This window comes from Anolis sagrei, chromosome 6, assembly GCF_037176765.1.
Source record: "Anolis sagrei isolate rAnoSag1 chromosome 6, rAnoSag1.mat, whole genome shotgun sequence".
NCBI classification, from domain to species: domain Eukaryota; kingdom Metazoa; phylum Chordata; class Lepidosauria; order Squamata; family Dactyloidae; genus Anolis; species Anolis sagrei.
This window is the reverse complement of record NC_090026.1, coordinates 28592246-28619585: the sequence shown is the minus strand read 5'-3', so window position 1 is coordinate 28619585 and position 27340 is coordinate 28592246. Positions and strand designations below refer to the sequence as shown.

The 27340-nt window shown below is 39.9% G+C and overlaps 1 protein-coding gene across 1 annotated transcript; it reads right to left on the bottom strand.

Annotated features, from left to right (window-relative positions):
• Window positions 1-2360: 2360 nt before the first annotated feature.
• On the bottom strand, window positions 2361-27009 carry KCNA7 (potassium voltage-gated channel subfamily A member 7). The gene is made up of 2 exons (XM_060780736.2): window positions 26149-27009; window positions 2361-5300 (listed from the first exon to the last, which is right to left on the bottom strand). The coding sequence occupies exons 1-2, from the start codon at window positions 26722-26724 to the stop codon at window positions 4425-4427; spliced, it is 1452 nt and encodes a 483-aa protein (XP_060636719.1). The 5' UTR covers window positions 26725-27009; the 3' UTR covers window positions 2361-4424.
• Window positions 27010-27340: the final 331 nt, after the last annotated feature.

Here is a 27340-nt window from a genome sequence, read left to right as displayed (position 1 = left end):
TTGTTCTCGAAGGGCAAATACAAGAAAGCGGAGGATATATCCATTCCTATTTTGATTTTGAGTTCCACAGAGAGGAAGCAATGAAGTGGCTAATATGTGAAAACACACAAGTTTACTCACTTGTCTTCTAATAAGTAACTGGTAGATACTTCAGATGATGGGTGAGGAAATGGTAGCTGTACTCACAAGAGGTTTTTCCTTTGCAAAGCATACTCAGAAAGCAAGCCAACAGTATCTTGAAATCTCTTTTAAAAGGAAAAAAGAAAAGAAATTCTGTTATTCAAGTGTTCAGTGCATCAGGGGATCCCAAAAGGTTGCTTTTGCTTACAAAAGTCCTTTGCCTTTGAAGTTTGAAGATAACCTCCTTGGGAAAAAATCTTGAAAAGTTGAGCTCCAATCTAAGGTGACAAAGTTTTTTGATGTTCAGTTGTGGTATCGGAAGACAAGAAATAATATCTAAACCTGAGATTCATTTGCTTGGTGGACAATTTTAGGAGGAGCATCATCTGGAGAACGTTGCAGACATTGTCGCTGAGATGTATGATGACATCAGAAGGCAAGTAAATGGGCAAGTAGTAGCCTCTGTCTTTTCACTTTCAAAGATGTGGTAGAGCATATTACATGCATAGAGAACAGAAGGTATAGTATTTCCTACCTGGAAATATTATTAGGTAGTGTACCATACAGAGGAGTAGTAGCACTGTAGTCATAGGTCGCATTTAACTAAATCAGTTTTTATTACTCATCCTTGTATCACTACTTTAGTTTTTATTTGTGTTTTTGTTAATCCATTGTTGTTAACTGCTGTCACTTCAACTTATGGTGACCCTATGAATTAGAGATTTTTACCCAAATCACCATGTTATCAACAGTCCTGCTCAGGTTTTGCAGATTAAAAATCCTGAGTATATACATCTGGATTATAGCCTTCCTTGCCTCCTACTGCCTTCGACTCTACTAAACATTATTGCTTTTTCTATTGAGTCATGTCTTCTCATGATATGGCCAAATTAGAACAATCTCAATTTAATCATTTTTACTACATACCTAAGCAGAACAAGACTGTAGGCTGTTTACTCTGGAGTAATCCTATATCCTACCCTTACCTACAGTTACTTGAAATTAAATTCCATTGGGCTCCTTATGACTTACTTTTAGAAGGTGCATATAACATTGCAGTCTCAAATGCAGATTATACACCCATATTAGAAACACAAAAGTAGTCGGGAGTGTGAAGTTTTGTGGTCCGTTCAGCTTTTCTTTTTTTTATTTTGAACCTGCATTCACTTAAGCTAAATTAGCTATGGTAGTGGTAAACCTTGCCATTTTTAAATATGCATACAAGGCATATGATTATTCAGTAGTATATTTCACTACTATTTAGTAGTATATCAGGAGTATATTCAGTAGTTCATGCATGGTATAACCCTGAGAGCTCCAGTATGGCCTCGTGGCAATTGCCCACCCTTGCCTTGCAGTAGGCATCTATTTACAGTGCCACCAATGAGTGAGCTTTATAATTTGTTCTGCTGTTTCTAAAATATTTTAAAGTTATTGAATTTCTTTCATGGTTCATGAAAGACTATCATTTTTGTAATAGGTGAAAACCTTTTGCTTTGTCATCAGTCCTGACCAGTCTAATTGTGAAGAATGATGGAACATGCACTCTACCTATACCTAGATATTTCCAATATCTATAGTGAAGAACAGATCAATCAGTGAATCTCCCGAAAGTCCATTGTACACAATTAATAATGATCTAGAAAAGCTGTCATTTGCCTCTAGCTACCCTATGCTTTGTTCCAGTATCCTACAAATCCAGTTACAAGCAGCACTTACTACTCTGGCTTCGAGTGTAATTAACAGTTTGGTGAAACCTACACAATTAGCTTATCATTCAAATTCTCTCTGAAAAAATGGGGGGGGGGGACAACAGCATAAATATTATGGTAACTACAATGGCAGTTAGTTTTAATATACAATTTTTCTCAGATTCTCTTTATTTCAGTACAGCTTAATTTCCTCTCTATGAGTTCACCCTTACAATTAGTTATCCCCCCTTATCTCACCCGGAGTTTTTAAATCATTTTATGTACATGCGGCCCGCCCTTTGTTTGTCTGCCATTATGCTTAGCTCCTATGTTTTGTGTATATGGTTTTATATGCTTTGATGTTTTATATTTTACTGTTATGTTGTTTATTTGATTGCAATTTGTATTGTTGTATTGTAATTTTGTTCGGGCTTGGCCCCATGTAAGCCGCTCCGAGTTCCCTTTGGGGAGATGGTGGCGGGGTACAAATAAAGTTTATTATTATTATTATATCCATGGCCTCGTTCACATATGTTGCTCACTCTGTGGTTCATACTTGCAGTTATGGATTTATTCATCAACATGGCATTCCCCCCTCATATTCTCTGTATAAAGTGCTTAAAACTAGCTTAGGGAAAGTGCTGATTGGATGTAAACTTCTTCCTTTCTCTACCCAGCGCGTAAGACTAATAAAAGAAAAATACATATTAAGACAAGTAGCAGGGAGAACAGGTTTCCCATCTTCTTTCTGGATGGACATTTACAGAATTAAGACTTTTAAAACAAATCATTTAACTTTCTTCTCCTGCTCTGTCCCAGGAGATGATTTCAAAAGCAACGTATCTTTTTTTACAGCAGAGATTTTATACTCTGGGTATTGAAGGATATTTCCAAGCTCAGGATTGGCATAAGGAAAACATGCGCTTGGAATGAAGTACTTCTATACCTGCTTAGCTTGTGCAGGCAGGGAGTTGTACTCTGTTTGACTGAGTTTCAAAATCAAAGTAGAAGGTGATTACGATGAAAGAGAGTTGTATTAGACTGAGGAGAACCATGTCAACTTAGGTTGTGTTACAGGGAGATCCTGATGGGTTGTGCAAAAATAGCTCAAGACGTTTTGCTGTTACAGGTGGTAACATCTGATGGAGACTTTAGACCTCTTCTTCAGCATGGTGGTAAACATGATAAATAAAAACAAGATAAATAACCGATTGCCCACTGGTGGGCACCAGGAAAAGTCCAAAACACATTGATGCCTGAGGCGGAGCAGCAAATGGTGCCTCATTCTTAAAGTGCATGGTTCCTGAGGCCTGTTAACTTATTTTGGCACTTGAAGCAGAAAATCAAACAATCCTGGCAGTAAATATACAAAAATAAATTAAATAACATTTTGCTTGCTGTATGATGACACCCCAAATCTGTAGTCCAAAGCATCTGTCTCACTCCGTCTATGGCAGAGCCAGTCACAAATACTATCCCCACACCGGTTACCTGATCCAGGTTACCTCGTCCTGCTTAATGGTAGGGCAAGCCCTAAATTATATCCTCTGATTTGTAACATGATCTAGGTTCCCTCTTCCTGCTTAATGGTGGGCAGGGTTATCAAGTTTGATCTGAGATTGGGGAGTGGTGGGGGGAGAGGGGGCTGCACTGAACTGACCTCCTTGGAGGAAGAAGATGGTCACATTCCTGGCATTGCTTGCTTATGGAGAAACTATCTGTCACAAAAAAAAAACCTTTAAAAACCAGTGTTGCATAAACATTACTGCTTCATTACAGCTTGCCAAATTTATACATACCCTGTGAACTTTTTTTTTTTTAGCAAAATGGAGACCTGTTACGCATTTCATGACTTGGAGCAAGCAGGTCCCACATGATAGGAGACAAAGAGGTGGATTGCACTTTTGCAGCAGCTGACCTCATTTTGGAGATGTATTTATTTACAGTTTCTCCTAAGTGTGATTAGGGTGTTCCCCGTGATACCCTGAGTCTAAAGCAGTTGGCTGATTACATTCCCTTATTACCCCGCCCCGCTTTCTATTTGGGGCATGATTTCTCTTGGTATGTTCCACTGTGCGTTCCAGGAGATGTAACCTTAGAACACATTGCTGTGACTTCATGAAGGCATCTTCATGCTGAAGGCTCCTTTGAGTCATGAAAGGAAGATGGAAAACTGGCCCAAACAGTGAATAAAAGATGCACAGATAAGGTTCTTTTCCTGGGTTGGCTACACCTTAAGTCAACCAAAGAAGGAACAAAACAATAGGATGTGTCTGTGTGTGTCTGTTGAACTGTCTCCTGCAGTGTAGGCCATAGGACTCAATTTTCCCTCCCCCTTGCTGTGACTGTGCTTCAGTGACAGTCTACTGTGACTTGCTCGCATCCCAGATTTAAATGCAACAGTCTCTCTCTAGCCCCCTATCCAAACCAATTGTGAAATGTTCTTTCTGAACTTGTTTTTATCTTTGGGTTAAGCTCAACTAGAGAGCAGTCTCTTTTTTGCTAATTGTCTTATTATCTAGCAGCAGAGTCTTCCAATTAAAGACACTGAAGGGCAGGAAAGGTCAGGTCAGGGTGTAGAGGGATGGCTGGTTGGATGGAAGGATGTGGTGGTCACACTTGGGTTACAAGACGTTTATTGGGCACATCCGAATTGCCCATAGGCACCATCCCATCAAGCAATTCCGAATTGGGCTCAGAAATCGTTGTGTCTTTATTCTGGTGTTTCTCCCCAAGATGAGCCTTTTCCCGGATGGCAGCTACGGATGGAGATGGTGGTGGGGTGTATGGACAGGTAGTGATATGAGTGAATTGGCCTTGTTCTTCACATTCTGTCTCACGATGATAGAAGTAGCTGAAGTTGGAAACAATGACAGGCACTGGTAGGGAGATAGTGAGTACTCCAGCAATGGCACACAAAGAACCCACAATTTTGCCACCCATGGTCTCTGGGTACATGTCACCATAACCCACAGTCGTCATACTAACTACAGCCCACCAGAAGGCCGCAGGGATGCTGGTGAAGTTTGTGTCATCGTGGTCAGCTTCAGCAAAGTAGACGGCGCTTGAAAATAGGATGACTCCAATGAAGAGGAAGAAGATGAGCAAGCCAAGCTCTCTCATGCTGGCTTTGAGTGTCTGGCCCAAGATCTGCAAGCCCTTGGAGTGCCTGGAAAGCTTGAAGATTCGGAAGACTCTCACCAGACGGATGACCCTGAGGATTGCCAAAGACATGGCAGGCTGGCTTACACCACGCTGCTGTGCAAACTCAGTGCCAAGGGCTACAAAATAAGGGATTATCGCCACAAAATCAATCATGTTCATGATGTTCTTGAAAAATGCTGGCTTGCTTGGACAGGCAATGAACCGTACTAGTAGCTCAAAGGAGAACCAGCAGATGCATATGGTCTCTACAATGAAGAAGGGATCTCCATGAGACTTTGTTGGTACAGCATAAGGCACACTGTTGTTTAAACGGTGATGAACAGGCTGTGGAAAGTGGGGAAAGAAAGGAGAGGGAAAGGGAGAGAGAGAGAGAGAAAAAAAATACTAAGGTAAGAAGTTGAAACTTAAAAGTGTGCCAGAATTAGCCATTAGAAACAGTTGACAGAAATAAAACACTATTCCCTAAGATACTAGAACATACTTATTTCATCTAGGTTTCTACCCCCCCCCCCCATTCTAAGTACAATTGTACTTTCCATATGTTAAGTTACATATATAAATGCAAATGTATAAATTAAACCCACAAATGTGGAAGAATGACTCTATATTGACTAGGGCAGATGTGAGTTCCATTCTGTTGCCTGGAGGATTACACTCCTGAAATAACAGGTACCTCCAAATTAAGTCTCATCTTTTGATAATTCTTCAGAAACTATCCTCTGAAAAAATATAGAATTGCTATACTGATAATTGGAAATGGTTGCTTTACAGCAGGCCCACACATGTGGTCAATGCCGGATTTACCATTGTGCTTAGGTGCACATGACCCTGACCCTGATGGTCAGGAAGGGGGCATCTATCTGCCCTCCCCCCATTTTTTTACAATGGATTTTGCTTATGTGGTGCAATTCTAAATTGAAGGCATTCTGTTTCAGAGCAATTCCAGACATAATGATAAAGTTGATAGTCTATGGGAATGTGCCACAAAGCAGGTAGTGTAGGTTTACTGGGCCTATCTCCTTCAGGCCCATGTAAGGGGCCTCATAACTATCACAGGGTCTCGTCCTAAATTCAGCTCTGTGTGTGGCCCATGGACCACATGGAGCACAGACAAGCTGTTGGTGCAGCCTGCTGAGCACTGCTTTCCTCCACCTGCCTGTCCTGACCACCAACACCCGATGCCACTGCTTGCTTTTTGAAAGCTTTTGAATTTCTGAAATGTCAAGTCCATTCTATCCTGTTGGGAAATACTTCCCAAACAACTATTCTTTTTAATCTAATTTAATAAATTTGGGTTTGGGGCCCCTGTCTGAATCATTCAGTTTTTTTCTCTGAGACCATTTCGTGGCTGCTGATTCATCAAGCCTGCAAAGAATCCCTACATCCCAATTTAATAAATTATTAAGCCAAAATGGCAGCTGCTAATTCCAGCTTAATTCACAACACAGAGAAACTAAAAGGCAGTGTAACTCCTGTTGTAAACAATGTGACTCAATGCAACCATAAAAGCTGTTTGAAATTGTAGACTAGGACATTGCAATATTGAACACATTAAGAAATTGGCCAGTGAAAAACTTGCAAAAGACCTCAATTTCAAAGCATGTTCTAATAATGAGAAATGTATGAAGTTCTTAAAGGGATAGGGAACCAGGACTGTACATTTGTTGATCACTGCAAGTCAATCCACCAAATTATTTCATCATCTACATGATGATCTCTGTGGCCCATCCAACAAATTGGTATTCCTATTTCCTGACTATTATTATTGATGATTTTAGTAAATTCACTTATACTTACTTCCTTAAAAAGAATTAAAGTTGGTCATTCATAAGTTTCAAATAGTATTTTAGCCATGCCATTAACAAATTGGCTACAAACCCAAGAAACCACATACTGACAATTTTCATATTTTTTTCATACAGGCAGCCCCCAAGATAGAAACATCCATCTTGCAAATGACTCATAGTTAAGAACATGGTGAGAGAACAGGACATGGGAGAAATCTACCCTTGGAAGGGTAATGCACTCCTGAAATAGTTACCATAGGGAAAAAGGTGTCTCCAATGAAGCTTTCTCACCAGTCCTTTGTTTTCACAACAAGCCATTTTTTCCTTATTCCTTGTACTGAGTTTTATGAATGTTTTAAAAAGTATGACACAGAGGCTTAAAGCCTAGTGCAGAATGGTATAGTAGAGAAGAACATAAAATTCAGAAAGAGATGACAGTGACTGTGCTCTTAGAAGTCAATATGTCAAATCCTCCTGGTCTGAGGCTATATTAACTGCAACATATGTAAATAATGAACAGCCAACTAAACCCAGAGAAACAGCTCCTTACTAGTCACGATGTGGATTCATACCTAATCTAAGTCATCTCAATCTTTTCAGAAGTACAGTCAAGCATATACAGATAGAATATCCCTTATCCAGAATTCCAAAACTCCAAAATCCAAAGTTGTTCCAATGTTCCAAAATCCAAAGTTGTCTGGCTGTGTGGCTGAGATAAGGAACCTTTGCTTTCTGATGGTTCATTCTACACAAACTTTTGTTTCACATACAAAATTATTTAAGATATTGTGTGTAAAATTAACCCCAGGCTATGTATATAAAGTGCATGTGAAACATAAATACCAATAAATGCCATGTTTAGATTTGAATTCCATCTCCAAAGTATATCTATGCCTATGCAAGTATTTCAACCCCCCCCCCCCCAATAAATCTGAAATATGGAACACTTCTGGTCTCAAGTGTTCCAGATAAGGAATACTCAACCTGCAACTATATCCCCAAGCAGAAGAGAGGCAAACTTGACTTCAGAGATAAAGGAATCTTTATCAGCTATACTGGAAATACTTACAAAAGCCAAGATCTTAATGAGCATGCAATGCAATTATCAAGTGCTGTCTACCAATATTTGTTTGCAGAGGAAGGAAAAGGCTACCAGCACCAGAGCATGGAGAAGTCTTTCATCATCCTACTAGCACTCCTTGTACTTCCAGAATACCTGAGTCATAAAAGGCTACTAATGCAGAGGTGAGCCAGAGGTGGCGCCTAGTATCTAAGTGTAGGCGAGAAGATTCCAGCACTATAATAAAGGTGAGCCACCTAAAAATTCTGTTATTTGGCTACAGAAGAAAGGCTTCCATAACCCTCTAATTGGCAAAATATCAAGGGATTACCAGAATCAGGTACTGAGAAGTGGATGCAAGCTGCTAGTGAAGAGACAGAGGTCTTTAGATAAAAAAGAAACATGATCTTTATCATAATCACCCAAATGTAAAAGTGGCAAATGTTTTTTGAAGAGTCTTTAAAACAAAGCAGGATGCAGAACAGAAGAGTTAAGGATATAAAGCAAGACTTGTAGCAAAGCTCTATATTAAAAAATACAGTGAAGATGTGTTGTCGAAGACTTTCATGGCCAGAATCACTGGGTTGCTGTGAATTTTCCAGGCTGTATTGCCATTTTCCAGAAATATCTCTCATTTGAGGTTTTGCCCACATCTATGGCAGGCATCCTCAGAGATTGTGAGGTAGTGAAGACTACAAGGAAACCCTTGCACTAGTTATCATGCATATAACTATGAGAAGTCACCAAATAAAAGCATCAAATAAAAGCATCGCTTCTTCAAAGATAGTGGAACAAACAATTATCTGAATGTATGTGTTAAATGTTAAAGTTTCAAAGATGTTTTTAAACAGGCGATTAGTTACAGTTATAGATCGCCCCTTCATAGTTTGTGTTTTAGCTAGATTTTTTGAAGCAAATTTTAAGTTGTATCAAAATACTTAAAAACTTAAAAAGATGTATCAAAAACGGCAGTTACTTTTTAGTTTCTTAAATACAACATCTGATTACTACAAGTTAGTGGCCTGTGGTACAGTGCAAATTCTCCTTCCATCTATTCGGGCATGATTTTAAACCCACAACAGAGCATGAGGCACAAGCACCAGGCACAGTAGGAGTCAGCAATGTGATATTTCCCCTCCACCATTTGGTAATACCACACTTCTGTAATGATACAGGTAACTGGAAGTTGTAATTACATAGCAACATGGGTTATTTCATATTTTACTAAGTTATCATTGTAATGCAGTGTAGCCAATACCATACCTTTGTTAAAAGAAACAGGGACTCAAAAGCACAGTAGGCCCTTGGTATCTACTAGAGTTTGGTTACAGGATCCCCAAAGATACCAAATCTATGGATGATCACATCCCATTATATGCAATGGCATAGTAAAATGATGCGCCATATACAAAATGGCAAAATCAAGGGGGTTTTTTGAACTTAAAAATATTTCCAAGCCATAGATACAGAATTCGTGGATATGGAAGACTGAGATGTAACATGTTATCATTGTGACTGGTTACCACAAGAGATATGCATACCTAGTATGACCTGAGGAGAGCAAGAAGGGGAGGGAGACATATTTGGATATATGATGTCAATTGAGGCTTTGGGGAAGGAGAAAGGATAATTTCAAGATCTTTACATACAGATTTATCTCAAGGGATTGGTTGGTGGAAGCTTGGCTGTGGGCGAAGAGGGAGAAGGAGGTGTAGCATGTTAGCCTAGATATTCTCAGGAGGACTCAAATCAACGCCCTCCCTAAGGCCTGGAGTAAAGCCGAATGTCAAGGTCAAATGTCCCTCCCAGCTCCGTCCTTTGGTCAGCTCTAATTTCCTGGCTTGCTAATTTTGACTCCTGTTCTTCATGTAAGCAGGGCTCATTTGCTTTGCAAGCAAGCGAGATGCATGTTGGGTTAGAGAGGGATTTCTGTCTCAAATCTATTCAGACAGAGCATAGTCCCCAAAATGGATCACTCTGTCTGATGTCCATGTGTAGCATATGGTAAGGATCTAAGATTGAAGTGGGGTTTTTTTCTATTGGGGGAGAAGAGACAAAAATGGGCCTAGGCTTTGAAGAAACTTTATAATGTCACGCTAAAGCCATCTATGACTATGTAGGGGGAGAGTGATGTTTTAGTGTATACACACAGCTATTCAAATAACCTTGCTCAAACTGTATTTGCATTCACATCCCACATTTCACAGTAAAGTCAGGAAGAACACGGCAAAGCTTGCTTAGATCCCAAGCAAACTAACCCAAGGCACTCTCAATATTTCCAGACTGTAGCTCCCATAATAGATAACAGAATCATAGGGTTGGAAGGGACTACAAGGGCAATTTAATCTAACCCATTGACTATGCTAACTGGAACTGATGTAAATTGAAGACCAACAATATCTGAAATATTACAAGTTTCCTAGTGATGAAGGTTATAGCAGTTGTGCCCTTCATTTCCTCTCCTCAGACTGAGTGAGAATTTGAACCCAGGTCTCAAGAGTCCTAGTGCAAGTTTCCTAGTGATGAAGGTTGTGCCCTTCATTTCCTCTCCTCAGACTGAGTGAGAATTTGAACCCAGGTCTCAAGAGTCCTAGTGCAATGCTCCATCCACTAAATCACACTGACTCCTTGTCTGCTTTTTTTAAAAAAACAACTTATATATGGAATTTTTAGTAGTGTTTTATTATTTTTAAAAAATCACACTGACAAAGAAGGTCTGCACTATTAAAGTAATGGTATTCCCCATAGTAACCTATGGGTGCAAGAGCTGGACCATAAGGAAGGCTGAGAGAAGGAAAACAGACAGTTTTGAACTGTGGTGTTGGCTGAAAATTTTGAGAGTGCCTTGGACCGCAAGATCAAACCAATCCATACTCCAGGAAATAATGCCCGACTGCTCACTGGAGGGAAGGATATTAGAGGCAAAGATGAAGTACTTTGGCTACATAACAAGAAGATAGGAAAACTTGGAGAGGGTAATGATGCTGGGGAAAATGGAAGGAGAAAGGAAGAGGGGCAATCAGGGGCAAGTTGGATGGATGTTATCCTTGAAGTGGCTGGCTTGCTCTTGAAGGAGCTGGGGGTAGTGACAGCCGACAGGGAGCTATGGCATGGGCTGGTCCATGAAGTCACAAAGTTAGAAGTGACTGAACTAATCAACAAAAAAACAAAAACAAAACACCTCTCCAAATATAGAGCTAGCTCATAACAATACGACATTGTTGGAAAAATCTATTTCTCTTTCAGTTATTGTGGAGATTGCAGCAAAACTCAAAAGGAGCAAGGGAGTCTGAGGGAAAGGGATATCAGATGATGCCATTGACCCTATTGTTGAAAAGGTCCTGGATCATGTCTGAGAACTCTGGCTTCATTAGAACACAGATGTGAAGTGATGTGGAGATCACCTTGGAACCTGTTTACAAAGAAATCCTGTGTCTTATCTCTGCAGCCTCTGGTTGCCTCCTACTCACTCATACTCCAGGGAACTCACAGCAGAATTTACTGAACTGTCAAACAATCTCTCATCCAGCTATTAGCCAGTGCCAAGTTTATATCATTCTACAGCTATATTAACCACTTTGAGACTATTCCTTGTAATGCTGATCTACATATTGATTGAAAAGTCAAGCTTAAATGTGGGTCCTTATGTAGCCAACATTGTGTCATCCAAAAGTATTAACGGGCTTGTCAAAACATTAAGATTGACAAGAGTAAAGAAAGAAGCTCAAGTAAAAAAATCACACTCTAACTGAGGAACCCACTTGTCCAAGCAATTAAATAAGGACTTACTGATGGCTTGAAGTCAAACATAGCAAAACATGGGCATGCAAAGGGGAAATGCAATTGACTGAAATAGTGTGATTGGCTAGTACCCTTAACCCAAGCAACATTTTATTTTAATTCAGTGTTCTGCATATGGGTTGAAATTTCATACAAGCTCTACAGACCTGCTCACTGCTCAGCACAGTCTTAAGGATACATGCTGAAACATATATGGAGTTTAATCTTAAAAAATTACACCTGTGCAATACTCTGGTCCCTTGTATCCAATCAGAATCCTTGCACCTTTTTGAACTGACATTGTTTCACAGTACAGCTGATAGAATGGATAGAAATGACCAATGACATTTCTGCCTGATGAAAAGACTATATATAGAAACTAGCTGGATTGGCAGCTGAATTTTCCTTCAACAGCGGCAATGTGCTTCATTGCACCTGAAGACAAGTTTGGAGTTTGCCTAGTAGGTCAAATACTACTAGTACCATTATTACTACTAGTAGTGCTGCTGCTGCTGCTGCTACTACTACTACTACTACTACTAATAATAATAATAATAATAATAGTATTTCTTCCTCTACTCATGGCTTGAGGTGGATTGCAACATAGTTAAAACACATAATCACAAGCATTCTATATAAAATACACATATTAAAATGTATTTCTATAAAATACACATATTACATGTATTTATATAATACATATATGCCATGCACAGGTTGACTGGCAACAAAGAGGAATAGTTGAAAATGTGATAATGCTCCAATAGTTGTTCTGTCTGAAGCAGTTGCCATACTCTGACTAGTAGTAGGGCTGATATTGGATATAGAAGTATGCAGGTTTAGTGCTAGCCTAGAGTTGTACCAGCTCACACCACCTTCCATGGCTCCATAGAAAACCAGTACTGCCTACATTTTTCAAACTCTGAAATTATATGAAGCAAGGCTGAGGTTACATTTCAAAAGTAAGCCTGAAAGCATGTCGCAGACCACTTGCAGGCCTGTGTATATGTACACAGATGGGTGAATGGGTTCTAACTTGAGTTATAATGTAGTGTATGGATTGTTGTTCAGTTTTGTAAGAATTCACCTTGAACCTCTTGAAGACACAAGCATAAAGCTTAAATAAAATAAATAATCCTTCTAAGTCCTCATGTGGAGGATCAAATCCTAGTAGTATTATGAGATTGTGCAGTCATGCTGATCTTAGTGATTAGCAGTGAGACAGATTACAGTCGAGTATGACTGCAGCAGGGAAGCCTAGTAGTGCTTTGCTCCTCAATCATGAGGCACACAGATCTATATCATGTGCAGTTCAGGGTCACAGCATAGCGGTAATGCACCTCCTTTGGCTACAGAAGGTCCCAGATTACATTCCTGGGATCCCTAGGTAGAGCTGGGAAAGACTCCTAGTTGAAACTCCTAGAGGACCATTTGCGGTCAGAGGAGACCAACTTTATAAGTGCTTTCTAGATGTCTTGAACCCCAATTAGCTAACACTGGAGAGAGATAATGGAAGGCAATGTACAAGACACGTTTATGCTACCAGGTAGAGTCTGGCTGATATGTAATATTACTGAACTAGATGGATCAGACCCTGACACTAAACAAGGTAACTTGTTCCAAATCAAAATGCAAATGTGTATTTTTGAATAATAGATTGGCCCTTGCATTTTGGAGTAGCTTGCAATTTCTGTAGACCCAATACCAAGAGCTTTTCTTAGTGTACATAGTTTCCATAGAGGACTAAATTGCTGTATCCGATCCATTAACCACAAGTTTGGAACATACCATCTAGTCCAACATTCTGTTTCCTTTTGCCCAACCAAGTGCTTTGGGGAAGCCCATAAGTAGGCCACTAGCACTCTCCCAGTTATGTTTTCTAGCAACTGGTGCTGAGAGTCACAATACCTCAGTTACTGGAGGACCCACATAGCCTTGGTGAATATTAGCCCTTGATAGCCTTGTCTAATTCCCTTTTCAAATTTTCTCACATTATTGGCCATCACTACGTCTTATGGAAATAATTTCTGGGTAAAAACAGCCAAAACTGTCATATTACACACAGAAAATACCTTAAAAGACACAAGGTTTGGAGTACTAGAGTCCCTGAGCAACTGGTCCAACTCTTCCCCTGGCTGAGCTGCTCTGCTTAATAGTTGTAGTCATTAGTAGTTTATTTAAAACATTTGTACACAATATGCTGTTCTCTCATTGCGTGAGGAATGCAGATGGTAAAAATCTGTATTCCTCCCATAATGACACAAATATAAGAAGATAAAAGAAGAGGTTTGTGTGTGCATGTGCTTTACTTGTTGCATTTTATTCCTCTTTTTTTGGTTTTGGTTTTTGACTGATGCTGTTGTGGAGATAGCAGAATCATTCCTGATTCTGCTATCTCCACAGACATGTCTAAAGATGGGAAATAGTTTGGTGAGATTGTTTCCAAGGCCATTTTGGCACCTGATAGAGAAAATCTCCAAAGCACTTCTGCACCATCATACACTTGGCAATAAAAATATAACAACAAGAGCAATAGTTCTATGTTAAATCCTACTGCTATGTGGCAGTCCAAATCAGCCACTAGAAGCAGCAGCTTCATCCTGTCTAACAAGGGACACAGCTCACAGTTAAACTCTGAGCATGGAAACTTCACTTGAGACAACTGAGGGGAAACATTTTGGTAGAGCAATTACCATTTTAACCCTGCTGTCTGAAATCAGGGCATTATATAAAACAGCTTTGCTGAATATAGATCCAAGTTCCAAGTAATTAGGATTTGGTGTTGATGGCTTTCTAGACTGCTGTGACCAAAATAAGATGACAGACTCCACACAGAGATGTCAACTTCTCAATTTCTGGGAGGATAGAACAGGAGATAACTTAAGACACTGAAAGGAATATCTTGTGAATGACCTCTACAATGCAGGGTCAACTGAATGATGTGGTGAAAAGCAGACTACATAAAGGCTGTTACCCACTAACATCCCCCAAAGAGGAAGGAGAACCACCAGTGACCTCAAAAGAAACACAGTATATTTTCTATTAAATTTACCGGAGAGGGTCTTGATTCCAAGATCCATGAAATTCTACTGTAAACTTCATTATAATTGATCCCCGCCCGCCCAGAGCTCTATGACTTTTAGGCCACCTGTTTCCTTAACAGTAGGTTCAGCAGATAGCAGAAATATTTAATGCAAAAACAGAAGGCTTTGAGGGATTCACCTTTGGGATCACATACAGGTAGGTGCACACAGGGGAAGTTTTAGTGTAATTTTGATCTTGTCAGTTAAAACAACAAATGTGCCATGAAAGAAGAGTGCAAAAGGAAGGGGGAAAGATTTTGCATTAAAATTTATATAGGCAAATGTACAGCTGCAAATTAAGAATTAAGGACCCACATCCCCTCTCCTTTTGTACTCTTCTTTTGTGACACATTTGTTGCTTTAATGGCAAGATCAAAATTACATTAAAACTTCAAAATCAAAGAAATGCTGACTTACCATTCAGCCACGGATTCAATGACTCAACTCTAATTGTGTCCAACAATTAAGGAAACAATTAGTGTTGAGTCATTGAATCTGTGGCTGAATGGTAAGTCAACATTTCTTTAATCTCACTGGTTCAATAGGTCTACTCTAGTTAGATTTAATGATTAGATTTAGGTCCATAGCTGCAGTTCAAATACAAATGCAATAGTCTTCTGTCTAATCATAGTGATCAGATGACCTATTTCCCTGCTTAATCTCCTGCAAAATTGCTCAGTGAAGATAGGTGGCTGAAAGGTACCTGCTGACTCTTCTTAGGTCTCTTTATTTAGAAAACTGGGCTTGGACAGAACAACACTTCAGATGCAAAATGCATTTCAACAGAAGATTATTCTGTAAAGTAAAATACATAATAGCCATGTAATGCTTTGCCATCTGAGCCCCAATGTCCTTTCTCTCTCATCAGACAATGGAGAAACAGATCTGTTTAAGAGGTTAGCTTTTCTTCAGATCCTCCAGATCAGTAGTTCTCAACCTGTGTGTCCCCAGATGTTTTGGCCTTCAACTCCCAGAAATACTAAACTGGCTGGGATTTCTAGGAGTTGTAGGCCAAAACACCTGGGAACCCACAGGTTAAGAACCACTGCTCCAGATTATACACCTGCAACTCATACCTACCCTCTCCATCATGAGGCTCTCCGTGGTAAGTCTGGTTTTACCATTAGACATAAGTCAAGCAGTTGCCTCAGGCAACAGATGTTGGGAGCCAGCTGGAGAAGAGAGTTGTGTCCCACACAGTCTGTTCCATCAAGGCTAACCTTTTACCTTCATGTGCAGTTGTGAATGCTGACCCACTATTATTGTTGGAAAAAGGTTCAGCTGTCAGCCCACTTGGCTTCTGAACAGGGACCTAGAAATGGATGCTGCCTTGTTCCTAACTGTTCTGAAACTGCAACTGTGATCTTTCCAGCCAAAATTGTTTAAACTACAAATACCAGAATTAATTCTAGGACCTTCAGCATTCCAAGCATATGTTCTATCAAAGGAGTGCTGGCAGGTTCTAATACCAGATGTACAGAGATGCACATGAAGGGCATCTTTCAACACTCTGTTTGTCCACTTCCGTGAAATTTAAAAAATGCCTGTAGTGGTAAACTTTCTTAGATTGTTCACATATGTGATCATTAAACTACTTTTTGCATGTCCCAGATATAATATACTGTAGATTTAGAGGTTGAAATTCTTCTGATGCTATCTGGCAGAGTCTTTTAAAAAAGAAGTTAGTTTTACAAGCTCCATATGCATTCAATTCATACTTAAATTAACTGCATTTGAACTTCTATCCCATATTAAAATATGGCCACATGCAAATGAAGAGTATGAAAAGTTTAAATTTACTTTTAGTGTAATTAATAAAAATTTCATCATTCTGGTCATTCTTTCTACTCTCCATGGAAGGCATCCAGGGATACTTCTTGTCATAAATAAAACCGGGGTTCTCCTGAGTTATTCTATCTTGCCACTTTTCCTCCTAGTTAACGCTCACCAGAGGAGGTTGGTACCTTCCATGTCAGTGGGACACTGAATCCATTCCAGGTTTTAGACCAAACATTAAAGGGTCATCCAAGGTACTGAACTCTTTTTACAGATAAAGTTCAGCACCTTGGAGAGCTTCCTTAAAGATTCAGAGCTACGAAACAAGCTGTTTGAAATGCCCCATTTAAATGGAAGCTTCCAATCACCAAGGCATAATATCAAACTTGAATCGTAAATGCAAGTCATGAGGGAGTCTGTACAGTGTATCAGTAAGATGTCTGTACTGGGATTTGAGAGAACCAGGTTCAACATTGCCTTGGCTGTAAAATTGAATGGTTTTTCATGAGTTTTGTCAATGTTATTGATTTGTTGTTATTACAAAATTGGAGCAGGCTCATCTAGTGAAGATGTGAAAGAAAGGCTTTCCTGGGAGGTATAGTTTGCTGCCTTCCTATTGGAAGGAAAAACCTCTAAACAACGTAAAGACCTCTGAACAAACCTCTGAGGATGCTTGCTAAAGATGCAAGCAAAATATCAGGAGCCTGAAAAACTCACAGCAAGCCAAATACCTTTTTTATTTAAGGAAACTCTTGGTTTTTAGGTGTGGCATGCAGATAAAGATTTTTATGAGAGGTGTATTGTTTTTATTTTATTCTGTGTTTATTTATCTTTTCATTCTGTTTTAAACTTGTTTACATATTTTGTTTTTTTCAACAAAACTTAGTTTTATTGCTTTTAAACTTTTGTATTAACCATTTTTAAACTGCCTTGAGTTTTTAAAAAGTTGTATGTTGCTCTGTTGGGAGAAAGTTGTTATATAAAATAAATAAACAAATAAGATATACTTCAGTAGAGACATGTATCACCGCACAGTGCATAAAAAGCTTTCTAGTATATGTTAAATGTGTTACCTCAACTTGATTCACAGTTCAGCCTGTAGGATTCACATTTCCACACCTCTGGTATAGAATATGAATATGCCACACATCTAAAATAGCTGTCATTTCTATTAGATAGACACCGAGTCCTGGTTCAGAGATTTCAGCAGGACTGAAGAACCTGTGATCTACCAGATATTCTTGGATTGAAGCTTCAATAATTCTTACCATTGGCCAGTCTAGCTGGGACTATGAGAACTGTAGTTCAGCAACACCTGGAAGGCTACAGATTGCCCATCTTGTCATTTATGTACCAGTCTATCATAGTTTATTGTCTTGACATCATTAATTCTAAATAGGTTCAGTCAATGAAATGTCTGATTTTCTGTATGGTTCTTCTTTAGAAAAAAGCAAAAGTAGTGGAATGGTAGTAGACTTCAGTTGAAATGTCAATGGAGAGAGCATACCTAATCAGGGCAAAGTTTGCAGTAGAACTGAGAACTAGATTGAGAAGAACTCTTTTCCACCCACTGGAATAGGTAGCTCTGCATTCCTCTGATTTCTTACACTTTCTTGTGTGTTAATTAGACTTAGAAATATGCCTTTCAACACAAATATGAAGGTGCTGAAGATCTTGCTCAAAGGAGTGTATTTGTTGATCTTTTGAAAAAAGTTCACCAAAGCATTCATACAATCATAGAGTTGGAAGAGATCACAAGGACCATCCAGTCCAACTCCATTATGTCATGGAGGAACTTTGAATCAAAGCACACCCCAGTGGATGGCCATTCAGCCTCTGTTTAAAAGCCTCCAGAGACGCCACCATGCTCCGAGGTGGAATATCCCATATTCTATATCCTACCTAATGACAGAGGAAGGACAGATGAAAGAAAAGGGCATAATATTTAGCCATTTGATTAGAAACAGGAAACAACTGGGAGAAAAAGAGAGAAGGGGCTCTAAGGCCCCTTCTACACAACTGTATAAAATCCACATTATCTGCATTGAACTGGATTATATGGCAGTGTATAATATACTGTCCTATATCCCAGAATATCAAGGCAGAAAATACCACAATATCTGCTTTGAACTGGGTTATCTGAGTCCACACTGCTATATATCCCAGTTCAAAGCAGATATTGTGGGATTTCTGCCTTGATATTCTGAGATATATGTCTGTGTGGAAGGGTCCTCAGATAATCCAGTTCAAATCAGATAATGTGGATTTTCTGCTTTGATAACCTGGATTATCTGGCAGTGTAGAAGGGGTTTAAGTCAAGGGCTATCATCATTGGGCTCTCTAGATGTTTGGACTCCAGCCCTCATCAACCACAGTCAGGAGATCTTATGGTAAAATGTTATAAAAATTGTGATTCAGAACATTTGGAGAGCACCTGGCTACCTACTTTTGCCCTGGGAAAAGCAGGATGGGTAGAATTAGAGAAGAAACTGAGTAACAGAGGAAAGGATAAAGTGAAACAAAGTTAGGAAACCCTGTTACAAAACATAGAAACAGAGGAAGATGTATAGGTAAACTAAGAAAAGGAGTATGAGAGGCAAGGATACACTTTACAAAGAAAGCAAGGGAGGATTCTTTCAGGAATCTCATGCAGATGTATTCAGAAGTCACTCTGATTTCATTCAATGGGACTTAATAAGTTTAGGATTATAGCTTTAGACTAAAGCCAAATGTACCAACTGAATTCACAGGGACTACCTTCTGAGAAGGCAATAGAAGTTGCCCTATATTAAATCAAATTCGTCGTCAATCCAGTCAGTATTGCCAACACTGACTGAAGGCAGCTGTCCAGGGTTTCAGAAAGGAATTGTTTCAACCCTAACTGATAAAGATTGGACCTGGGATCATGTGCATTCAAAAGGCAGATAAGGGTTAAGAAAGCAGCTAGAACTCCTGGGCTAGCTGGATATAGCTATAAAAAGAAATGGGCCAAGAATCTAACCAACTCATATGGCAAATCAGAGCCAGGAAAGGAAAGATTTTTTAAACCAATAAGTAGGGGGCAAGATATCACCATCACTTCCACTGAAATCCATATCCTACACAACCTTCCCTACAGCACACATGACACAAGGAGATTCTCCAGCCTTAGACCAGATTTTGAATCTTCACTTGGCCATGGTAACTGAACAGGTGACTGTGGGCAAGTCACATTTCCCCAGCCTCTGAGAAAAGCAAAGGTAAACCCCTCTGAACAAAAATCTTGCCAAGAAAACACTGTGATAGGGTTGCCGTAGGTCAGAAATTACTTGCATGCACACAACAACAATGAACACTGTTGCTGAGGCTTGTGGAAGGGGCAACACCAGCACATGGGGACATTATTTTTTCTCAGACATTGTGTAACACAACAACTCATGAATCATAACTGGACCTTCCCTCCCTGCCTTGTTCAAAATATAGTGGTCCCAGGCACCCACGCACACTGTTTTTTTCTCCCTGGTTCTAACTTTTTGGTATGTATGCACAAATGCCACACACATACAACACTTTTATACTGAGCCTAATTAGGAATGGTTAGATATAGATGACCTGGAGTTAATCTATATCAGATTTGCTCCTCTTCCTACTGAGATGTATCTCCCCAAATGGAGTCCCAAGGAACTACAGCAAATCCCTGAGACTTCAGACTGCACCTTAAAACCTGGTAACTTTAGGACCCATGACAGTTCTTTCAATCTTCAATGTTTTGTTTTGTTGTAGTGGGAATGTGAGAAACAAATGTAAAAACATCAAGTGGAATTCAAAAATTTTATCATTGGACTCCAAAACCAGTTATGCAAAACTGGGTTTGTTTATCCAAAATCCAAGCAAAGAGCTTAGCTTTGCAAAATGTAATTGGAGTGCCGAGTCAGGATTGAAGAACGATTTCCATGGATGTCCATAAGGTGCCTGATTGCATGCCTGTACTGAAATAGGGACACCCTGGTGAGGGGTGGGGTGGGGATGTTTCCATGCAATATAGAAGCCTTGTGTAGCACATGATAGGGAGAAGCAGTGGGGCCTCTCCGTGGCAATGTGCCCTACAGGGATTCCCTTCCTGGCCTCTTAAGTCAGGTTTTGATGGCTTTGAACGCCAGAAACATTACATCAATTCTCTTTTCTCCTCTTTGCTTATGCCCTTGCTCCTCTCAGGATCCCTCCATGGTGAACACAGCACTGAGGGTGTTAATCCTGTCCAACTGCTTATGTCCCAACCCAACTAAGCAGCAGCTTAGTGCCAGTCACCAAGCAGGAAAGCAGGCGCCGAAGAAACCTTGCTTAGAAGTCATTTAGGGGCCCTTGGGCTATCTTGGTGGAGTCTAGGATTTGCAATGGTTTGAGCAGTTAGTTCTCAGGAGGAATGCATGCATGGGGGTTAAATAGGATACAGCTGGGAAGTCTGATGCCTTCCAGCTAACAAAGATGGAATGATTGGGAGAACACTAGATTTGGGAAGGGTGTACATACACACAGCTATTAGCTATTAGAAATGAGTTAATGAATCGAGTTGTTAATATATTTTAGAAATGCAATCCAAACAGATTTGGTACCATTTATGTTAAAACATCATTCATTCCTAAAAGTCTCATGGGAATGATGCTAAAAATGTCATCCATGATTTTATCTATTCATTCCGTTGTGCTTTTGTTTTTACTCCACATGGATTTAAAGTGTTTCTACCACATTTGGAAACCCTCCAAATCTTATAGTAGTGGTTCTCAACCTTCCCAATGCCGTGACCCCTTAATACACTTTCTCATATTGTGGTGACCCCACAATCATAAAATTATTTTTGTTGCTACTTCATAACTGTAATTTTGCTATTGTTATGTAAATACCTGATAAGCAGGATGTATTTTCATTCACTGGACCAAATTTGGCACAAATACCTGCTATGCCCACATTTGAATACTGATGGAGTTGGGGGGGGGGGAGGATTGATTTTGTGATTTGGGAGTTGTAGTTTCTGGGATTTATAGTTAACTACTATTCAAAGGGCACTTTCCCCCCTGCCTCAAGGGATGCAAGCCTTCCTCCAGCCTCACACACTCCCCCTTGTCCACACGTGCGCACCACACTGCCAGGCCTCGCAAGCGCGCCTGGTGGGGACGAGGGACAGGGCCTTCTCGGTGGTGGCCCCACGACTCTGGAACTCTCTCCCTCTGGAGGCCAGAACCGCCCCATCCATCCTAACATTTAGGAAACGGGTGAAGACGTGGCTGTGGAGTTAGGCCTTCGATGAATGAGACAACACCATAGGACCCTGGATGGAAGTTGAGGTAGATCCATCTTAATAGGACGACTGACCACTGTAGTTTTATATATAGTGTTTTTAAAGTTGTTTTTGTAATTGTGATATATGATATTTTAATGAGTGTATATGTTTTTATGGCTGGAAACCGGGCTGAGTCCCTCAATGAGGTTGAGAAGCTCGGTATAGAAAACTGTGAAATAAATAAATAAATAAATAAATGCACCAAGCACACCTGCTCTCCCTTCCCTGCTTGGAGTCTCAGAAACAGCCCTCCCCTTGGATGTGAGGCCAACCGAGAGCCTGGGAGGATTCGCCGTCTGTTTCCAAAAAGGAAGAGAAGGACAGGTGGAGAGATCTTCAGATTTCTCTGCCAATGAGGTTCCTAAGACCATCTGAAATATGTGTTTTCTGATGGTCTTTAGTGACCCTTCTGAAACCCCTCATGACCCCTCCCCCCAGGGGTCCTGACCTCCAGGTTGAGAAACCTTGTCTTATAGGTACAAAGAAAGATCAGGTTTCAGGAATATGGAGAATTTACTGAGTTATAAATTATGGAAGATGGTAATGGAACAATTACTGAGACTGCTAACCCTAAAAGCCTTTAACACAATTCATTCATCTGATTGGGAACAGTTACTTTTTTGACTAAGCTCTGTGAATCTTGTGATCTAAACAGCATGGTTGCCTAATGCCAGGGGGCTAACAAAAATGCTTTAAAAAAGAAGTAAGGTAGCTAGGGTTTGAGTAAAGAACCAACTGGATAGTATACATTTCTTTTGACTCTTTAGTGCAGTTTCATAATTAATATTATCAATAGCTTGTTCCTGTAAGTAAATTAATATTGAACATCATTTTTAAAGTCCTTATTTTGTAAAAAAAAATGTCTAACTCAATTCATAATTTAGTTTCAATAGTTTGTTATTATCAATGGACACACAGAGTTCTCTCAGTTCTTGAGCCCCTCCAGCCAATCAACTTGTCACATTCACTCTGGTCTTTTTTGTAATAGAAATATATATAATATATATGACACTATTTTTTCTGTAATGAAAATCTATAAATTGATTCTGGCTCCCAGGGCTAGCCCAAGATTATTTGCTACTTGATATATGGGACATAATATCATTTCCCTGTTCCAAATACAAGCTGGCTGAACTAACAGATGAACCTTATTTCAGATCTGAGACTAATATTCACCAGCATAAATGAGGTATCAGGATATTTAAGAGGTCCATGACAGATTTTTTTGTCCAGTTGGGATACACAGCTCAGCAATAACCACCAAAAGACTGCCACTGCTGCCATCTGTGGCAATTTTTGCAGTTTTAGAGGCAAGGCCAGCAGATGCTGACTTTTCCAAACATAATCAATGCAGTACAGTGTCATTTTTCATCACTGAACAGAATGCTATGTTCTGAAACCAGCTGCCTTCTGTTCATGTGAAGGAACTCACCTCAATATTACAAAGTCTGAACTTACTGGATGCATATGAAACAACTGAAAAATAAATGCTCTGTATTCAAGGAGTTTTTTAACAGGCTGTGCAATGTGACAAAAGAGGAAGGAGGATGGAAATAAAGCTTTAAACCACCAGTTAAAAATGTATGAAATGGTTACTAATGTGAAACATCTTTTGTTTGTGGCTATGGTACCATATAGCCCAAGTCAAGGAAGTGCTTCATCCCTCAGATTTAGATCACTGAAAATTAATTTAAACCGTAGATTTAAGTTCCCTCATTCAGCCACATTTTTGTGCAAAGAGAAATGTTTGTAGGGGAGAAATCTGCTTGTGGAAGTTCCCTTTATGCCATTTAGAAGAACCCTCCCTATGGGAAGGTGATACGGAGGGTAATAGGAACACGTCAGAGCAGTCAGGGCCAAGAAGTTCACTTCCTTGTGCAATTCTAATGCTTGAACAGGAGTTAATTGTAGGACAAAATGATACACTACACACAAAGTTCAGACATATTACCTTTTTGGTCTATGACATGCAGAATTGGGCATGATGACTGAGGAATTGGGGAAGTTGTGGACCAAAACAGTCACTTTCCAAAGGATCAGTGCTGCATGTGCATTTAGAAGGAGTTAAGTAACATTCTCGGTGCATAACCGTAAAATGAAAAAGAAAATATTAGCAACTTCTTAATGCTATTTCTCTTATTTGGAGTATCTCCTTTTCTCCCAAAAGCACTTCCATACCTGTCTAAAATATATATATAGATATATACATATGCTACACAGTGTGTTTTTAAATGGAGGGAATAGGCTTTGACTGCTACCTGTGTTTCTTTTTCTGAGTTTTGGTTCGAATTTTAAGAAATTAGTTAGGTTGTGTAATGTGCATAGTTCCATAAAACATTACTGTTATCTACTTTGTGCTGTTATGGGGTGAAGAAGGATGGGACAGAAATTGAATTTTAAAAGACAAAGTAATCATATATTCTACTTTTTTTCTTCTTTTACGTTTTTGCTACCCCCTCCCCCCAAGAAAAAAGATAGAAGACATGCATGGAAAATATTGCAGGGCTACACATTGGAAATGATGTGTTGGCCCATTGTAAAATTCCATGAATAAACATTGAAGAGCTAACCAACCAATTTTAATAAACCCCAGCAGTTTGGGGAATATGCATGGAGAAGCAGAAGTGAAGGAATGCTTAATCTTCTCCCTGCCTCCATACCAGGGAACTGCATGGGACTATATCCAATGACTCAAGATTGAGGTATATCATACAGACAATGGAGGCAATGGAACTGTCATAATGATTTGTGGTGACTGAACAAGTGTGCAGTTTGAGGATGTAGACTGTGAGAAAGCAGAAGTATCTTTCCATATCCTTGAAATCCAAAGCGTGCACTTTTGCAGTTGTTTCCTCCACTGACTGTTTCTTCTCAGTAGAGCAGTGGTTCTCAGCTTTTGGGTCCCCAGATGTTTTGGCCTTCAACTCCCAGAAATCCTAACAACTGGTAAACTGGCTGGGATTTCTGGGAGTCGTAGGCCAAAACAACTGGGGACCTACAGGTTGAGAACCACTGCAGTAGAGTAACAAGTGCAGCTAGAACAGGGAATGGTTCCAATGTTATCTCTAACGTTACTAGCATTAGTATCAAAGCAAGTTAGAATGGATCCTTTCCATTTTCTGCACATATTTTAGCCTTCAGATGATTGTTGTATGAATCCACTTTTATTTCCCCTCTTGAAATGGCTTCAGGGTGCTGCTTAAAAGATGCTAAGGCTATGAAAGCACAGCATACTGGACTGCAGACATATCTGTTGATATTCAAGGTGTTGCAGCCTCATAGACCATGTTTACTTTCTGAAATTTCTATCTAACAATAGTATGAAACCTTCCTAATATGAATGTGGGTCTCTCAGGGCAGCCATGCTCGACCCAATGTGCTCCACATACGTTTGACTACAATTCCCCCCACAATCCCTAACCATATTGATGGTTGAGATGATGGGTATTGTAATTGAACATGGCTGGAATTAAGTGTTTTATTGAGGAAGCCTATCCTAGGATTTGAAAATGATGGAGACAAGAATGTTGAGGTTCTTTCCAAAATTGCACTAATTTGACTTGCAAATAGTAAATTTGAATTATTGTTTGTTTCAAACATTAAAATGAACTGTTCCTAAATCCAATGATACTCATGTCTAAAGCAGACCTGGGACCCCGCCACACTAGAGAATGAATCCACTTTAAATTGGTTGCTACCTCCTGCAGAATTCTGGGGTTTGTAGTTTAGGGAGGAGCCTTTAACAGCCTCATTAAACTACAAACCTCAGAATTATGCAGGAGGCAGAAACTGGATTTAAAGTGGATTCATTCTTTAGTGTGATTACATACTAGTTAGAAAGCTTTTAAAAAGATGATTGAAATTCAATTTATATTTGAAAATTAACATTATAAGATATTGATGCCAGCATAGAGCTTTAATGACCATTTTCAGCTAAGGACTTGCCAATTTTCAACAGGGCCTTAGCTTGCCAGGTGAAGATAATAGGACAATTGGGAAATAAATAAAATTAGTGTTTTATAGAATGACATTTGAAATGTACCCTTGACATTTTGCATACATCAAATGCAACATTCAGCATCTTTTGATCCTCATCATTCCAAATTTGTGGTTTTCAATTGATAAACTCTGTTTTTGTTGGTGATTATAGTGGGTGATGAATGTCATGCCTCAATAGTGAAATAGATAAACCCTACATTTCTGTGGTATATGTTTGGATATTAGAATCTTAAAGCTTTGAAATTATTTATAACCCAAGACAATCATTTTAAGAGAAAAGGAAAAAAATGATCTACAAAAATGGCTTTATGGGAACAGTGCTAGGAAAATGGAGGAAAGACAAAGGGTCAGTACAGCGCTTTTTACTTACTGGCAATGATATATCTCTATCATCCCGGAATTCAGGCAGGGTCTCTAGGCAGAAGATCACAATGGAGATAAGAATGACCATCACAGAGATGACTGCAATGATACGGGCAGCTTGAGAAGTGTCGGGATGTTCAAAAAGCAGCCACACTTCCTTAAGGAACGGTCTTTCTGGCATGGGCCGCTCTTCTTCCTTAATGAAACCCTCATCATCGCGAAACTTGGTGAGAGTTTCATCTCCCAGCTGATAAAACTTGAGTTCCTCTAGGAAAACATCAATGGGGATATTTGCTGGCCGCCGAAGCCGTCCTCCAGACTGGTAATAATACAAGATGGAGTCAAAGCAGGGTCGGTTGCGGTCAAAGAAGTACTCGTTGCGCAGGGGGTCATAATAGCGGAGGCGCCGCTGTGGGTCTCCCAGAAGTGTGTTGGGGAACCGGCGCAAGGTTTTCACTTGAGTCTCAAATCGCAGGCCTGAAACATTGATCACAACCCGCTCACAGCAGTCTTTACGATAATGCCCCGTACAAGGAACAGCAGGCTCGCCATCTTCTGCTGGCACAGTCGGTAGGTTCTCCATGACAGCGCTGGTAGCTAGAGGGATCCTGAGATGAGATAAGGAACCATGATTCAAACTTCACGGGAGTCTTGCTCCTCTCCAGAGAAGGAAATCAGTCCTTGAATCCTCTGGAAAGCTATTCTGTGCTGTACCAATATCAGTTCACTGATGCTGTAAGCTGTATCATAGCTGACATCATCTCTCTTTTCCTGCCCTGCTACCATACTAGCTTCACTTTCTTGCCTTTCGCTAATTCACTCCCTACTTCAATCATATCTGCCCTAGCTTCTAGCCTTTCTGCCTCCTCCTCCTTATCCCTTCTCTACTTTACACCATCTCTTTTAATTCTTGCCATTAATGTATTTTGCTAAAGCTGGTCTCCCGCTATTGACACCCATGTGCCAACATCCTTACTCTGTCCCCCTCATTACACTGAATGCAAGTCTGCTTTGATGTTTCAATAGGGGGTAAACCCCACAACCTAACTCCCACCCACTATCAACACCAACTGTCCTTCTCTATGTCCCCTTTCTGAGAACACCCCTGCCTTCCAATGCCAGCGTCCAAGGTTTCTGCTGTAAACAGTTTCCCCAGACCTAGAGGTATCAGGTTGCCCCAGGACGGTACAGACTCTTGG